The 17,924-nt window shown below is 48.9% G+C and overlaps 1 protein-coding gene across 1 annotated transcript in view; it reads right to left on the bottom strand.

Annotated features, from left to right (window-relative positions):
- Nucleotides 1-5,802: 5,802 nt before the first annotated feature.
- NEMP1 (nuclear envelope integral membrane protein 1) overlaps nt 5,803-17,924 on the bottom strand; it is a 31,831-nt gene continuing 19,709 nt past the window's right edge. The window contains exons 3-9 of the mRNA XM_075551442.1: nt 17,027-17,246; nt 15,161-15,233; nt 13,983-14,076; nt 13,450-13,564; nt 11,659-11,884; nt 10,756-10,929; nt 5,803-10,015 (exon numbers count right to left, since the gene is read on the bottom strand). Of these exons, the coding sequence (XP_075407557.1) occupies nt 9,835-10,015; nt 10,756-10,929; nt 11,659-11,884; nt 13,450-13,564; nt 13,983-14,076; nt 15,161-15,233; nt 17,027-17,246 (1,083 nt within the window). The 3' untranslated portion in view covers nt 5,803-9,834. The remainder of the gene's footprint in view (nt 10,016-10,755; nt 10,930-11,658; nt 11,885-13,449; nt 13,565-13,982; nt 14,077-15,160; nt 15,234-17,026; nt 17,247-17,924) is intronic.

Genomic DNA, 17,924 nt, shown 5'->3' with positions numbered 1-17,924 from the left:
GAGACATCCTCCCCCTCCGCTCTGGCTGCAGAGAGAGCCCCTCCCCCACCCCCATCTAGATGAGGCCTCTGGACAAGCCCAAGCCGAACACAGGGGGCTGAAACTCTTGGCGGGACAGGGGGGAATCAATCCCCTGCTCCCGGCCTTAGGGTTCAGTGGGGTGAAGGCAAAGGGCCACCTTCCTGTGACCACCAGGACAAGGAAGGCACCCAGTGGGTAATGCCAGGGGAACACAATTGTGCTTGAGAGAGAAAGAGTTGGGGAGGAGCCGCCAATCAAGCTGCATGCAGCAGCCAACTGCAGAAGGATCTTCCTCCTGCCCGGAGACACCTGCCCAGAGTCCAGGTCTCTTATTGGCCCCTGGGTCTTCTCAACCACCTACCTCCCACCCCTGTTTCAGCCACCACTTTGTCCGTACCCATTGAGAAGCTCTTTGAGTAGGGCCTGGAGGGGCATGAGTTACAGAACAGGAGTTGCTCCATGAAAGACTGACCTCCCTCAGAGATGATGGGGTGGGGGGCTGTTTCTCCAACAAACAAGCAGCTGTCGGGATCCCTAATGTGCCGCCCCCCCCCCCGGCCCTATGGTTCTAGCTCGAGCTTGGGCACCATCCCTACAACCTGGGGCAGACTTTGCCCCAGGGACACACCCCGCTTCTTAGTTGCGGGTGGGCGGGTGCAAGGAGGAGCAGAGCTGGCACTGCAGGCCACGCTGTGGGCTCTGCCCACGCAGTAGGCATCTGGCAGGTGTTCCCTGAAGAGGAAGTCCAACCGTCCTCACAGGGCCCTGCGGTATGGAGTAGGTGGGGTGGCTGGTCGCAGGACAGAATGACTTGTACAATGGTCAACGCCACTCCCCAATGGGAATCAAGAGCCACATCCTCCTCCTATTCGCCTGGCATCTCTGTCTCCAAACCTAGGAGGAGGAGGAGGAAGCAGGAATGGAAGGTAGGGTGAGAAGGTTCTCTTCTGCCTTCCCTCTGCTTTCTCCCCCCAGGAAAGGAGGACACTTGTCCCTTCCAGTCAGGACACAGCCGAGACAGCCACAATAAGACTGGTAATAGCCATCCTAAGTGCAATCATGCAGCACTTACCGTGAGCCGGGCACTGTTCGCACCACTTTGCACATACTTTGGGATTCATTTGATGCTTACAATACCCCCATGAAGTAGGTGGCATTACGTTCCCCCATTTTCCAGATCGGGGGAAAAACCTAAATAAGTCTTTTAAGTAACTTAGCAGGGGAGAGTTAGAAGCAGAAGGGGGCTGGGAGAAGATAGCACCTTTGGATTTGGATTTGAGAAACGCGGGTGTGGGTGTGGGTGCCGGAGGAGAGGCACCACAGGATGGGGGACGAGTTGCAGTGACAGGCGAAGGCAGCACTCACCCAGAACTGGAACCGGCGAGTCTCACTCCCGTGCCCCTAGGAGAATGGCGACGGAATCCCACTGTGACAGGAAGCGGGCATAGCAGTCCAAGCGGCCCCACAAGGGCAGAGAGGCACCTTAGTGGGCGCTGTCCATGGTGTCAAGGAAGCCGGGAAAGAGTCTGACCTCCTAGGCCGTGGTCCCTCTCCGACGTTCCTTTGTGCTGCCTGTGCCAGTCCTGCAGGAGAGGCTGCAGCCTGCTGTTCAGCACAAAGTCCGAGGGTGTTCCTGCTGAGGGTGTGGCTCGCTTAACCCTTGACAGGCCGGACGCCCCAGGTGAAGAGAGAGCTCAGTGAGGCAACCTGCCAAGATTCAGAGGGGCTATATGATGTGTGTCCCATGCCACCGTTAGTACACAGCAGAGCCAGGAACAGAATGCACGTCTGCCAACCCTAACCTCAAGTTTTCCGCAGGGCCCAGACCTAGGTCAGATGTCTCTCAGTTTAATCCCTCCTCAGCACTGCGAAGACCCTGGTCATTGCTAGCTCAGCTGGAAGTAACTGCCTCAGAAAGGCAAACAGCTTACATCGTCCTGCCTTCTAGGATACCTCCCTTCCTCCATTAAGGATGATTCCCGAATAACAGGCTCCCACCACCCTTTTCCTCAGGGATGCACAATGTGCACATCAGGTCATTACAGGCACTTAGGGGAAAGTACGGACTTGACTACCCAACTCTCATTCACTGGCTGCTGGGTTCAAGGTTCAAGCTCAATAGCTCTCGCAGAAGCACTCTGCATCAGCCAGGCCCATCAGCATTTCCATTATCAACCTGCCTTTACATAATTTATTGGCCTACTATATATATTTGAAGGGGAGGGGGAGGTAAGGAAAGGAGACGGAGAAGCTGAGCCTCGGTGACATACCACGACTACTCCCCATGGAGGGGTGGAGCGTACCAATGTCAGAGACAGAAGTGACCAGACATCCGTGTACGGGGAATCAGACCTAAAGCAAAACATCTAGGAACCTGGCAGGGCTGGGGCCAAAACTCAGGTCTCCTGTTCCCCAGAGATCTACAGCCTTGTTCCACTTGAGGTTTATCTGGGTCAACCCGTCCCCTACTGAGTGCTTACTGTGTGCTCAAATGAGGAAAGCAAAAAACCAACTTACTACCATCAAGTCAGTGCCAACTCATAGCGACCCTACAGGACAGGGTAGAACTGCCCCTTGTGAGTTTCCAAAACTGGATGGTAATGGCAGAACGCCCTGCCTTTCTCCCGAGGAGCGGCTGGTGGTTTCAAATTGCTGACTGCGGATCATAGGCAAACACATAACCACCACCACCACCACCGAGGGTTCCCCTACATGAGAGGCCAGCCTGGGATAATCTTCAAACCTTAAACCAAAACTAGTCCTTGAAGTGTTGGGTTGTTGTTGTTTTAATTCAATTTTTTGAAGTCTTCTTAAAATGAAACAATAGTTCAGCTTAGCTAGTCAAAATGGTCTACCCTTCAGAGGTTTGATAAGTTGTTTGGGTCGTTCAATGAAAAAAAATTCATCTAAAATGTAAACCCTCATCCAATTAATTCACCATGAATAAGGTTAAGAGCACGATGCCTCGAGCTATCTCTGGGAGAGCAAACCGACTGGCACTGAGGGGCCGTGGGTTTCTGTGAACCAGGACAAAGCAGGGAAGGAGGGTGAGAACAGTGCCACGCTGCAGGAATGCAGCGCTGACTCGGTGTGTTTTGCGTGTATATTCTCAACATCAAAACAGCATGCCGAGAAAAATCTACAGCAACCTCAGGCTTACAGTGGCATGCACAGACACCACAGTTAGTGTGGCCAACTGCTCGGGTGGGTCTGGGCTCAGGTGGGTGCAAGCTAGAGAAATGTCTAGCACACTTTCATCACAATAAGGAACGAGACGCATACCCACGCCAGTGGAGACTTCAAGATCTGTCCAAGCTTACCAGGGATGGGGAGGAAACTGGCAGTGGGGAGGCAGTCCTGGGATGGGCTTCTAAGACACAACTGAAGAGCTTACTGGTTTCCTCCCACTCCACCCAGCCCCTAAATCCCCTTCCCTTTGGAACCCCTGGCCCACAGAATGGAGTTGAGGAAACTTTGAGGGAGATGGCAATGTTCATCAGGATAATGGTGGGGTGGTGACCACGTCAACCAGACCCGGCACAACCGGACGCCAAAATGTGCATATTTTGTTGTGTCTACATCGTATTTCAATAAAGCCAACCAAAGGGAATTCCATTATTTTTTATTTCTTACAGGGATTTGTCGGAGGTTGTGCTCAACTCACGGTGCCCCCAGGTCCAACACACAATGCTGCCCGGTCCTGCGCTGTTCACATGGACCAATCAGTCCCAGAGCAGGCCACGGGGACCCATGGGGTTTTCAATGGCTGCTCTGGGGAAGTCGACTGCCAGGCCTTGATTACTAGCCTATTTTGATCTAGAAGCTCTGATGAAGTCTATCCGGTATCCCAGCAGCATGCACTGGCAGACTGCCTCCTGTGGGTGATGGGTTGGATCATGAGGTGGCATTGACTGAAAGTGGGTGCCACGTTGGGAGGGCAGTAATCTGACTCAAGGACTTCACACTCACTGACCCTCCCAGAGTATTCACTGATTCAAAGGCTGTGTACCATAAAAGTAACAGTTCTCAGATTATGGAAGGGAAGGCATTTGGGGGTCAAGGGTCTTCTCAGCATTTATAAATTGTTAACTAGTTACAAAGACCAGGTGTCTATTATGTGTCAGGCACCAAGCTAAATGCCTTACATGCTGGCTATTCAGTGAGGTCAACAGACCAGCAGATCCAATTCACCTGGGAAACTTATTAAAAAAGCAGAACTTGCGCCCCCACCTCAAACCTACTCTGCATGTTAGCAACATTGCCCAATGATCCCTATGCTCACTTCAAGATTCTTCCATGCCCGAGCTTTCAAATCCCCACTGAAACCCATGAATGACCACCCGTGTCTCTCGAGTTATATACAAGGAAAAGCTGTCATTACTGTGTTCATCTACATAAATTTACATATCCACCTTGTTTTCTTCGCCTCCCTGGCATTCCATCTTTTTTTAAAAAAACACTTTATTGGGGGTTCCTACAGATATTTTAACCATCCGATTACATCAAGCGAACTTGTATATGTTGCCATTATTTTTTTAAAATTATCTACTTGAGCCCTTTGATACCAGCTTTCCCCCCTCCCCCACTCTCATGAACAATGAAATACTTTTCTATATCTTATGCTGTCCAGTGTCCTTTCATCCACATTTCTGTTCTTCGTCCCCCTGGGGACACCCTCCCTCCCTGTGCCTTCACGGTACCGCTACTTCCCTTACTGTTTCTGGGGTGTTTATCTGTCCTGGATTCCATGTGTTGAAAGGTCTTATCTGTACCAGGGTACATATTCCCATCTAGCAGGATTAGGGAGGTAGAACTTCGGTCGAGGAGTGTGGTGAGTTTCATCGGAACTATATTGCACTGTGAGTGAATTGTCCCTCCCATGTGACCCTCCTGTCAGGGAATGTCCAATTGTCTACAGATGGGTTTTCGGATCTCCACTCTGACCCCTTTCCTTCACATCAATATAATTGTATGTCATTCCACCTTTTATAAATGGACAGCAGAGTCCCCTGCACACTAAATAACTGAGACAGATCTATAAATACACTCACCCTCCAAAAAAAACCCACTGTGAAGAGACACAAGATGTCCTTGGTAGTTGCTGTAGAGTTTCTACCTCATGGAAACCCCACATGTGCAGAGGACAAGCACAGGGCAGGGTTTTCAAGGATGACCTTTCAGAAGGTGACCGCCGCCAGGCTGTCCTAGGTGTCTCTGGGAGGTCCGACCTGCCACCTGTTTGTGCCATGCACCCACGACCCTTCACGCAGACACAACACTAAAGCTCAAACGTTCCCTGGGATAATCTACACTAGGCATGTTTTCCAATAGGACGGCACGGTGGCCCAACCAGCCAGTCCATGGAGACACCCTGGGGAAGCAGCCAAAGGAGGGACGTCCTCTCCAGCCTGAATGGCCAACAGACCTGGAGCTGGCTGCAGGGGGAGAAAGGAAAGGAGTTGAGGAGAGAAAAAGATGGCATTTGAAACCACTGCATGAGAAAGAGGAAAATAAGGAGCCACTGCTGATTACCCAGTAAGAAGAGACGCAAATGAGGAAAGTACACAGTCATCAGGAGAGACCACTATATGGCCTATAAAAGTTTATTAAAATTGGGATTACTTACAAACTATACAATAAAATGAAAAAATATATGATTGTTATTTTTGTCTCTTTCAGAAAAGTCAGTGAAAATGAGACCCACAGCAACGCATCATCCCTGATCATTGTATGCCTTTCAAGCATTCATGAACATTTTCAATAGAAATGACAATGACACAATTTTTCTCTTTTTTAATAACACTAAGGCATTACCATGGCTAAGACTTACCCGGGGATTCCTCAGCCCTGCTCTTCCTCTGGGAATTCCAGAAGCGGGGGCTCGGAGGCAACTGCAGGCAGTTAACAGTTCGAGTCCTCACACCGTGAGCACGGATGTTCACATGAGCTGTTTCTCACACTGTCGGAAAGTTCATAGAACGTCACCATTTTCAAGTTATCCAGAGTATGAAGAGAAGATGAAACACATGGGTGAGGGTGAGGGAGTCCAAAGCGCCCGTTTGGGGAGGCTGTCCTGCCGCAGCTGTGCCGGCACTGGCATCGGTGTGAGTAGCCAGTGTTTACTCCGGGTAGGCCCTGGCTCCCTTCACCTAAGGCACCAAGTACCCCTGTGAGCTCCACGGTGACCTGAATTCATGAGCAACGTCACTGAAGACACCACAGTTGTACAGCTTCCACAGAGCTCATAAGCAATGTCCGCTGTGTAGAAAAAGAAGGGGTGCACTTGCCTTCTGCAATGGCTATTTCACACGTTTATGACTCGGGCCCACTGCCCACAGGACATGGAAGCACCAGGAATCTGTCCAAGTCTCCTGTCCTTGGTTCAGATCAAACTCCTGGCATATCAATACGGAGCCCAGAGAGATACTAACAGGACACTGACTCTCGTTCCCTCCTACTTCGACTGGCACTTCTCACTTTGGGGAAACGTATGGGCACACAGCTAGGAACCATTTTTACATGGGTGTCCGTCTGAACTCATCTTTTTTTGTGAAAAAACAGAAAGATTGAGGGTGATTGTGTAATCCATTCCCAAGGCTTTCTCCTTTCTATCAGGCCGTGGGAGGGCTAGCTGGTCTACTTGGACGCTTGCAGGCATCAAACTTCCTTTGGCATTTACCAACGGGGGACTGAGGAAAAGGGGACTGGGCGCTACGACGGGATGTTTTAGCACAAAATAGAACATTGGGACCAAAGAGCTACTCTCAGCAAAATCCCCTTCCTAACACATTAAAATCATAATTTGGGAAGAGAAATAAAATCTTTTTTTTTTTTAGGTGGGGAGCTGTTTGCAATGGCTGACAGGAATTTCTAACGTTGCTCACTTTTCCTTGGTTTGGTCATTGTGTTCCTTTGGTCTCATGAAAGCAATCGTAGTGGGAAAGAGAACGGGCAATGTTTCAGACCACGCGGCTCTGAGACCCCCATCAGTGGAAGTCACACTCTACCCAACTTGGCCAGACTGAACAGAGGCGATGGATTTCCGATGTTGACGAAACTCTGAGCCCTGGGGCCAATTTACAGCTTGATATTTGCCAAGTCAGATGCTGACAAGGCAGCAGACCTGGCTCCATGGGCCAGCTCACCCCATAGTTAGCCCCTCATCCTTCTTGATGAGATTGGTCTGGGAGGAGATGAGATTGTGCTGAAACTGCAAGAGCTATAACTGCCAGAGAAAATGAAAGGGGGGCTTCAAGTAGTGACTGAGCCAGCAGACTAAGCGGCCAAGAGGGAGACAAGAGCAGCTCCTAAGGAAGGTTGACGGAGTCGTGCCATGTGCAGGCACACGGAGACGCTGAAGCACCGAGGATAGAGCCCCCCAGGCCGGCCGGCCGGCCAAGGCTACGCAGCACACCCGAGTAGCACCGTCCTTCACCGTCTGGAGCAGCTCTCCGCGCGACGACCCACAGCTTGGCTCCCGGCTCCAGCCACCACGCAGAGAAGAGGCACAAACAGCATTTGCCCTCCCTCACCCCAAACTCCAGCACAGTGAAAATACGGGCCTCCAGATGGTAACTGTATTTCACAAGGAGTTAGCAAACAGAAGCAGAGGAGAGTCTCCTCTGCTGCACAAGCCTCATCACAAGAATAATGACCTAAGGCAGGAAGAGTGACCCTGGAGGCGAGCTACCTCCCTGCCTCAGGAGCTATTTGGGGGGAAGGCACCTAAGCCCCCAGGGAACCCTGAGATCACTTGGATAGCTGAATTCTTTGTTTAATACAACTTTGGCTCAAATATGCTAGGTGCCAGTTTCTATAAATAAGGCAAAAACAGTTCCATCTCAGAGGTTTCACGGTACTTCAGGGCGGGACAGGATTTTACCATATACACAATGCATGAAGGCACTGGGGTTCCCCAGTATAAACCTCCTGGAACCTACCACCACACCCCGCTGCACCTGCCCCAACACTGCTCACGTTTCACTTTCTATCTCGAGTCTCGCTGCTGCCAACTGAGGTAGCTGTCACTCAACAACAGCCTGAAGCTGCCAGAAAACCTGGAAGAAATGATCAGCCAGGCACCTGGAGAGGAATGTTGGCACCGATGGACCCCAGGGCCTTTCTATCTGATGTGCTACATGGCTGGTCTGAAGGCATCACTGTAGCTGCTTCCCCCAGATCATGGTGAGCCAACCAGCCTCATGTGTGCTCTTGTCAGGAGCATCCACCCTACTGACCAAAGTGACCCCAGCTTCTCCTGAGGCCCGAGAGGGCGGATCAGATGGAGCAGAGAGAAGCAAACAAGGAACAGCCAGGCAGGAATCTGCCCCCTCACAAAAAGCACTGCTGGTTTGTAAGCGAACTCGCTCCTGGCCAAGGGAGGGTCACAATGGCCTCCAATGGTGAAATCAAACGAATGGCCCTGTAATCAAAGGTGCTGTCATTCTCTGATCAGAAACGAAACTGCGAATAAGTAGGGGTCGTGAAAAAAGAGGTCCAATCCTGGATCCCGGTGGTGGACTGGCCCTCTAGAGGACGCAGCCTACCTGGCTGGCAGTTTATGTCCTGTGAGTGGAACTGGCAATGCACCGTCTGCACAGCAAGCAACTCTCCAGACAGTTTCAGGACTAATCACTGCGCCAGGTGCTTGTGGTGAGGGGCAGGTGTGGGCGAGGATGACACGGATGGTGCGGAAAGGCTGAGAGGAATGAGGAGAATGCGCAGGTGAAGGAAGGAAGGGGAAGGGAAGGGAATGAGGTCCTGATTCCATTGAAACCAAAAGATAAGGGACCCACTGCGGCCAAACAGAGGACCTGGGCCAGGGTCCAAATCCCCACGCACGGCCAGTTCTCTCTGCGGGTGTGAGAAACGCCACAACCCAAGAGAAGGCAGGCATGAGACCGGAAACAACTGTGCACACTTCACAGTGCAGGGCAGACACGCCCAGGAAAGGCAGAGGGAAGCAGGAAAAGCTGAGCACAACGGCAAGGCCAGTAGACCTTGCCCCAAAGCCTACAGATACATCCCCGCAAACGGCAGGCAGCCCTCTGAGCAGTGCTGTGTTGGAGAACTCGTGCAGGGCTCACCAGCACACTGCCCCTGGAGCTGCAGTGGCCAATTCCTGCTAATAAATACAGACAGCGTCTGTGGACTTCCTGCTCGGGAGCACCTGCAGCTTTCGGAATGTGCATTGACAAGATTTAGAGAATATATACCATTTGCTTCAAAAACACAAACAAAAATTCATCTTCCTCTACAAAGGGCTAAATCAAGACCGATGCTAGTCGCTGAGGTAAACGAGGTGCGAGAGGCTCGGCGTGGTGGTGCCTCGAGTCTGGAGTCACCGCTGTGCTTACCACTCCGCTCGCTCCGGAGGGCCAGCCACAGGCATGGGGGCCGCGGGGAGCACCTTCTCTCATTAGGGAAATCCAGAGGCTTCCTTGCAAAAGGTTGGGGGCGTCGTCGTTATTTTTCCATTCTTCTACGAACTCTTCTATGAAGTCCCTTCCTAGAAGCAGGAGTGTCAAACGTGGATGTTCTTTCTGAGAGGCCCCAGAATGCCACGCGAGCCGTGCCCAGTACTCCAGCCAGCGTTTTCTTTGGGAATAAGAAGGCGGGCTGAGAGCCGAACCCATGCCAGCAGACTGTTCCTTTACCCACGCTTCTTCCCAGAGGTTCCTCACAGACCACCTCGAATCAAGCTTTCTGAGCTATCTCACCCCATTGCAAAGGGCAGAGAAGCCACTGCACAACATGGGCAACAAGGCACGCACAGACCCCAAGCCAGTCCCCAGCAAACTGACTGAGCGCCACTTAAGACAGGACGTTGTTGTGTGTGATCGTAGGGCACAAAGGACCTGAGTTCTCCTCCTCGGAGGACGTGTCCTCAAAGAGCTCACTCTGGATCAACATGCTCCCCAAGCCATACTCCTGCTCGTGGACAGAGACCTCATGTGGGGTGAGGTGGTAGGAACCTTCCACAAAGTCAGCAAATCTGAAAAAGAGAAAAATAACACTCATTAGGAACCTGCTTTCTGGTTTATTTTTGGGTTTTTTTTCTTTTCTTCTATCAAAAGAAGAACCAATGGAAATCCTTTGGCAGGCTCATAGCTCAAAGTACACAGTCCAGCCAATATCCGTGTCCTTGCCCAAGGACGACAGTAAGAAAGAAGAGAGGGTCAGAGATCAGTATCCCGGCACCCTGTTGAGTCCTGCTAATGCGCTGCAGTGCGTCACCGCTCACCACTGCCCTGTGTGCTGCCCAACGACAGTGCCGCACAGTCCCAGCCATCCTCACAGCTGGCTGAGCCCAAAGGTCCACCAGTCATCTGTAGTCCCGATAAGGGGAGATGTGGGATATTACAGGCTTATTGATGTTTGTAGCGCTATAAAGCTTATGCCACCAAGATTCTAAAGTGAAGCTTCACATATTCACTGCACGGTTTGCTCCTAGGTGAATGCACACTTGCTCACTCAGAAAGCAAGGAAGACTATCAGAGGGAGCACTTGACATGGTCCTGCAGTCTTCCCACTGCAATGTACAACCAAAGCTGATGTCAGGGCTCCTTACGACTGGTACTAAACATCTGCTGATACTTAATTTTCTCTTGTCCACTCCCAGGCTAATAGGGGACAAGTCAGTAAGACAAAATGGCTATCCTGCAGTATGAACTCGGTTAGAGTTCTAGGCTAATTGCCCTGATAAATGCCTGGCTTATGTGGCCAAGAGCTTACCTTTTGGGAGACTGAATTCGAGACACAGTCTTCCAAGCAGGGCAGTCTGGGCTTCTACAATATTCCTGAAGTTCCTGTAAAGCCTTTCGAGTCTCCACCTCTCCTTGAATCCGGTACTCTTCTTCTGTCAGAAGGCGAGGGAGGACAGGCTTTTCTGCGGCCTTACACATCTTTCTGTGCTCGTCAAAATAACATCATGAATCACTCATCAGTAAGCAGCCTTACCCCGCGCTCCCTTCAGTAAGCCAGCCACACGGCAGAGAGCTGAGCACGAAGATCCATCACTCCCACCTTTCTCAGCCCTCTTTAATAAGGATGGGCCCTTGACAAGTCAAGAGCAGCCACGATGATTCACTAATATATACAAATTCTCTCATTTGACAAAACAATAAGAGATTTATTTAGTTTCCAGTAGATGGAAAACAACAAGAAAACACTGGCTTCTGGCCGTGGCCCATGAACTTGGTTCACCACACCTTGACTCCTCCAGGAGAAGAACCGTCGGTGACGTCCTCAATGGCCTGTTTTCCATCTTTTACAATGCTACATGGTAACATGCTACAAGCTACATCTTAAAGCTAAGATTCCAAGACTGCCTGATTATCAGCGCAAAATCATCTGAAACCAGGTGACCTGTGGTATAAAGTGGTATAACTAGCACCACCTGGTGGTCATAGGAACACATACCAGTTACTAGATGCTCTTATTTCATAAAATGACTAGCCAACACCCCTGGTGAGACTGCTAAAGGAGTAGACCCCAAACCAAAAGCAGAATCATTGTAAACATTATACAATAACTTTCGTTAACAAAGACACCCAGATTTACACCTCTGTATCCTTTTGCTGCAACTGCATACCTCCCATTGCACATGTCAGTACAGTTACACTGCCTTCCGGTCACCTGTAGGTAATGTACAGCCACTGGATAGGGTACTCCAGGTTCTTGGTGCACAGTGCAATGACGATAATGGCAAAGGCAATGTGTGGTATCTGGATGCCAGAATACATGAGAGACAGGCCCATCAGCTGCAAGGCCCAGGTCAGCAGGTTGATGCTTCGTTCATTCTCCAAGGGCCCATACTTGTAACATACTGCAAAACTCATGAATCCAACTGTGAAGATGTAGCCTACAAAAAGAGTTATCAGAAGACATTCCTTATCCTGTAGACCTGGCAAAAGTTATTTGTAGGGGGAGCAGCAGTAAATTCACTATATCATCCACTGGACCAGGAAATCAAGCAAGAGCCTTACTCAATGATTCATACCTCTGGCAGTAGGATATATTTATATCTGTAATTTGTCTATGCTTTATGACATACCAGATGTATTTGGTTTAAGTGCAACATTAAGATTCAAAAGTGAGTCGAAAAGTATTGTTAGGAAAATCACAGAAAACTTCATTAAACAAAAGAATTCAAATGTGGAGCTATTGTTTCTTGACATATCCTTCTGAAGGTGAGGAGTTGTTTCCAACTCTCAACCGTCCCTGAAGGATGCTGTGTTCCTCTAGTCACATCATCCCACCAAAATAGAAGTTTTAACATCCTCAAGGGACTGCTGACGGCATGCTCCTGACAACTGTGCTTGACGTTGTAGGAACAAAAAAAGAAAAAGGGCAGAAAAGATGAGACGGGGGTTATATGTATGGCAGATGAGGTGAGGTGTCCCAGAGAAATGCACCTGAACGGGCCTTGCCACCCTCCAAGAGTGAGATGGTGAACTGTCATCACGGGGGGGAAACCTTCAGCGTTAACCTTCCTGGACTATTTTTAATCTAAGCAGTTTTCAATTTTCTTAAAATTTCTTCCTAAGAAGTCTCTGTAAAGATTTCTTGCATTCTTCAAGAAATCCATCAAGATGACTCTTTTATTTGGAGGGGTGGGGGTGGGCAAAAAACATCACCATAACCTTCTGCTCTGACTTCTCTGCCCTGAATTTAACTGGCCCAGCAGATTCTGTCAGAAGACATTGTCGACGGGACCTTTTTCTTGGAGACACCCTAACAAGACAAAGACAGGTGCACTGCTGGCTCCAATGACTGCGCAGGCGTGCTCAAACATGTTTTGTTTACAGTAAACCTGCGCACGTGTGCACTGGAGCCCTAGAAGCAATACTAGTTTCCTCGCGTCATACACTTGAACATTTCTGGGATAGTTTATTGAAAGCACCAACATATGAAAGTGAGCTGCATCATCTCTCGAGGACACAAGTTGCATCATCTCTCGAGGACACAATCAAGGGTAAGCAATCTGAATGGCCAATGATTCTCATTTTTCAGGCTAAATTCACCGAGTCCTTTACTTCCTAAGGTTCCCCCAGTATATTTAATATGTCATGTTTTTTAAAACATCAATTTCCAGCTGTTTAAAATGAAGTCTACTGTGTAAAGAGAGGTGCACTTACAAATACCAACAAATTAAAAGTCTCCTCCCAGACAGTGAGTGAGTGTCTGTAGACTGGTTAGAAATGCATGAAGGGCTTTCAGGTTTGAAAGCTAACACAATAACCTGAGCTGCTTATCTCCCATAAGCAAACAATAGCCTTATCAGCCTATGAGAAATTTTTTTATGATTAATAATTTTACTGGCTGGGGGCTCTTACAAATCTTATAGCAATCCATCATTCAATAGCACCTGTGTCGCATCAACATTTCCAAAGCACATGAGAAGTTAGCAGTAAAACTAAAACTTACTTAAAAGATACTGCCAGTAACACCTCCAGATATCTTGCAAATTCTTGAAAACTAGTTGAATGAGGTACAGAGAGAAGGACCAGCCTCCCGCCAGGAGGATGTAAATGGGGCTTTTCTAAGACAGAGAGTAGAAGTGAAAGCAAAAAAGTTACCACAGAGAAGCAAATGAACAATGATCTACAAAAACAAAACAGCCCACTCCAAGTGCACAAAAACGTATTTCTTCAAAAGATGTCCTTTACATTTAAACTGGTACTGTCTGCAAGGAACACTGGGATAATGAGAAGCTAAATAACTTAAAAGCCTGCTGTGTAATTAACAAAGAGGAAGGAGGCTTTAGTCCACCGGAGCGCAGAACTTCATGTAAAGAGGAGTTTGTGGGTAGCTGAGCCCCACATTGCAGGGTGGAAGGTATCTGTCTGAATCAGGGAAGAGCCGTCATGCGAATCTGTGGGGCTCCAGCAGTCCCTGGCTGAGTCCTTCGGCTGGCCAAGCGCACCCTCAGTGCATCGAAGGAGTCTTCTGCTACTTACCCTGGGCATGAACTTGGAGAGCATGAAAATGATGATCAGGAGAGAGGCCACGATCCCCACACTCATCCCAGTGGAATAGTAGAAAATCTGGCTTCTACAAAGATAAAATGTACTTCATGGCCGGGCATACAGCACACAGGCCGTGTAGACACATAGCATACAGACCAACGATAGGGAAAGGTACCAAATTAGAGCATACCCTCACCCAAATCCTAAGGTGAGAGAAGTGGAGCTACTGGTATGATGTGGCTGCTGCCAAATGATGAGTATTCATATCAACAAGGCCCCCTCCAATAAGTATCTCCCAATAATAAACATCTACTTAGTCTCCTAGCCCCCTCCCACCACCACCAGCATGTCTCCTACCTAGTTTTTCCTAAGAATCTTCTTCGGAGGAATTGCACAACTTCTCCAGGAAAAACCAAGGGGCAAGAACATTGTCCCAGTGGATAATAGAAAGGGGAACTGAACTGCTTACCGAAGGCCCAGCTTGGTAAACCAAGCATGTGGGCTAGAACCTAGGCCCCTACTACTATTCAGGCTTTCTACCAGCTAGTCCCCTCACCATAAGCTTCTCTCAGGAGCCCCAAAGCAAGGAGCAACCCCCAGCAGCCCAGCCTCAATGTCCACCTGCTAACTGTCCCTGTACTACTTTCACACTTCTTTTACGTCTAATGCTAATGTTGATTCAAATTTTGTACTTTATTTGGCGGTTTCTATTTTTACATGGTAAGTCTCATATGTATCTGTTTAATAGGCTAAGCAGGACATGAATACATGGAATATACTAAGTATAACAACAAAACTCTTAACACTTACTTAGAAAGTGTCTCTTTTCCTCTGAACAGCATGAAACTCATCAACCCATGGGCCTATGTAAACTAGAGCTTAACGCTTTATTTCCAGTGGTGGACGGGGTGGTGATGTCCAAATTCACATGCTGGCTGAATCCCATTACATAACATATTAATCTAACAGGGGAATTTCATTATTGCCAGGCTTATTAATAAAAACAAAAATCAGAGCACACATTAATGCAGTAAGAAAAATCTCCAAACAGACGATGTCCTAGTCATAAGGCCACGGACCAGCGAATGGCTACACTTAATGCTTCATGATCAAAGTACAGCAGGGCAGGTCTGGGTCTCCTCATACCACAAGCTAGCCTCCCAACCTACCGGCTCAGCAGGTCTCCACAAAAAAATAGCATCAGTCCCAGGAGAAAAACGAGGAAGAGCTTGGGGTCAAACCCTGAAATAAATAAAGACTTCTGTTTAGCTGGAGAACCAAACCATTTAAGGCGTAAAAGAATAAAAGGCAATGTAGGTGTTACTGGGTCAGCTACAGCAGAACATCTTACACTTTCCCCACTCTCAACTCCTTCTCGCCTGAGTAATTTGCAACACGGGCAAGCCTGCCAGAGATAGCCCAGATTCACTACGTGTTGGACTTGGCATTGCCTCTTGGTCACTGCACACTCGAAACGCTGTCACTACTCCATTCAAGCGTGCGGGGTCCCACACCCACAGTTTAAGAAGTTTGGAGCTATCGGAAGACACATGCAAACAGCACACGTAAAGAGCAATGCAAGTGCCACTCCAAGTCGGGGCCCTCCAGAGGAAGAGTCAAATTCCGTCTTTGTAGAACCTGCATTCTCTCAAAGACCTTACGTTAGTCTGGGCGACGTATGCTAAAGGGGCCTTGGAGGTGGAGTGATGACGCGTTGGGCTGAGCTCCGCATGGTCGGCAGTCTGAAACCACCAGCAGCTCTGAGGGAGAAGGACTGGGCTTTCTACTCCTGTGAACAGTTCCTACAGTCTCGGAAACCCACAGGGGGCGCTATGAGTCAGAGATGACTCACTCGATGGTAGGCAGACCAAGGAATGCGAAGGCACTAAGCCCATGCTGGACGGAGTCTGGCCCAGGGCCAGCAGCGCTTCGTACAGTCACCACAAGGGGTCTCTACCGCTCAGGTTTGCAAACCTTCAGTCACTTAAGGAACAGAACTCGGTTTTGCCTAGAACTCTGGGCCAAGGCCCTCGGCTGTCCATCAAGTGGCTGCTTTCCTAGGCAGCCAGACCATCTGCTTCCCTTTGCTGTGCAGAAAGAGGTATCCCAGGCCCGCCCACAGAGTTCTGGGGTTGAGTCGGGGCAGGCCAGCAAACAGAGAGCAGTAAGGCAGAGCACTCTAAGATTAGGTTAATCTCTTTCAACCAGAGAACTGCAGAGTAAGTGTGACTATTTTGTGTAGGGACATCCCTACTACTCACAGCCCAGCACGCTGGCGAGGAACCAGAGAGAAACCAAAAGTCGGAGAGAATCGGAAAGGACAATAAGGACAGAATCTGAAGGGACAGTAAGTTCTCCTGTGAACATTTCCCAGGGAAGACTGCCCAGACCCGCTGAAAAAGCCTAAGCCACAGAGATCGTCCGCTTTATTTGCAGGTCTCCTCGTATTTCTTTTAGTTGTGAACGGTTAACACGCAGTTTTGCCTTTCGTCCGTTTTCGTTATCTAACCATTCATGTTCTCAAACGCACACGTGCACCTTTGAGGACATCTACCTTGGTCTGGAAGTGTATGCGGCACTGGGGCAATAGAGAAGTGGTTCCAAAGGAAAGCAGCTCACCGTCATTGGGCCGATACCTCAGGGTAGAGAGGAACTGGCCCTGCAGAGTTCCGAGGCTGTAGCTCTTTAAGGGAGCAGAGAGCCTCCAATTTTTCTCCCACAGAATGACCGGTAGGCTTGAAATGCTGACCTTGTAGTTGGGATTCCAATGCATAGCCCACTACGCCACCAAGTCTCCACTGGGAATTTAAATCTTTTCAGTTCTAGGTTAGGAAGTAATCACACTGACTTAAGGGGAAGTCTTGATTCTTGAATCAAGAAAGGTCTTCCATGGGGTGGAGTCTCCCTGAGCTGTCTGGAACAGGGGCGTACTCAAGGTTGTAATCAAACCCCAAACAGAACTGTCTTTGGGCTGACTTCTTTGCTCAGTCCTTCCTCACTACAGAATCCATCACCAGCACAGAAGCACAACTTACTCCGGATCACAACGACACTGTAGTTGGTGTCCTTCTCCACAAGCTCCACGTGGACGCAGGTCTTGGTGCTGTATAGACCCACGTTAACATACGTATCATTCAGTTTCTCTTTTAAAAAAGAAGCAAAAAAGTTCCAGACACTGAACTGCTCCAGCTCCTTGAGCTTCTCCTCATTCTCCACCTGGGTGACTTGTACCAGTTTGGAACTATTTATCCGAATCTGTAAGACAAGTAAATTTGGGATGAGAAAGAAGGAAGAAGGAATTCTAAATTTCCACAGATACGATCTTTTTAAAGATACGCCCTGGAGTAAATGGCGATGTTTGTGCTAGCACCGGTCTTAGAAGACATACAGCGAAACAGTGGCTACAACACAATTGGGCGAGCAGACTGCACATGGTAGGGAGAGGGGGGTGTTAGATGTCTTATTCATGTGAGCTGACGCCACTATTAGGCGAGAACATAAAGGGGGAGTGGGTAAGCAAGGGGAAAACTTCCCAGCTTGAAGCACCATCTATACGGCAGTTATGAAAAACCGTACAAAACAAGGGTCTGAGATGTTAAGAAAATTGCCAGACACAAACAGCCCCAGACAACTGAAAATGTTTCCCATAATGACAGGCTGAGAAGTTCAACCCATTGTCACAAATTACTGATTATGAGAAATGTTGCTTATAATGTGCCCCAAATGGAGTATGATTTTTCTATCAGGCTAGAAAAAAGAAAAAGAAAAAAAACAATCTCACAAACCCACCCATATGTTCCTGATGTGAACAAATGCCCACGTCAGTAGCTATGCTTATCCAGCGGCAGCAACAATTCCAAAAGGCTCATTTTGTTCAATCACCATTAGAGCCAGACACTCCTGTTGGCCAGGTGACTTAATGGGGGTATGAAA

The sequence above is a fragment of the Tenrec ecaudatus genome, chromosome 6, assembly GCF_050624435.1.
Source record: "Tenrec ecaudatus isolate mTenEca1 chromosome 6, mTenEca1.hap1, whole genome shotgun sequence".
NCBI classification, from domain to species: Eukaryota; Metazoa; Chordata; class Mammalia; order Afrosoricida; family Tenrecidae; genus Tenrec; species Tenrec ecaudatus.
This window is presented reverse-complemented; position numbering and strand designations above follow the sequence as displayed.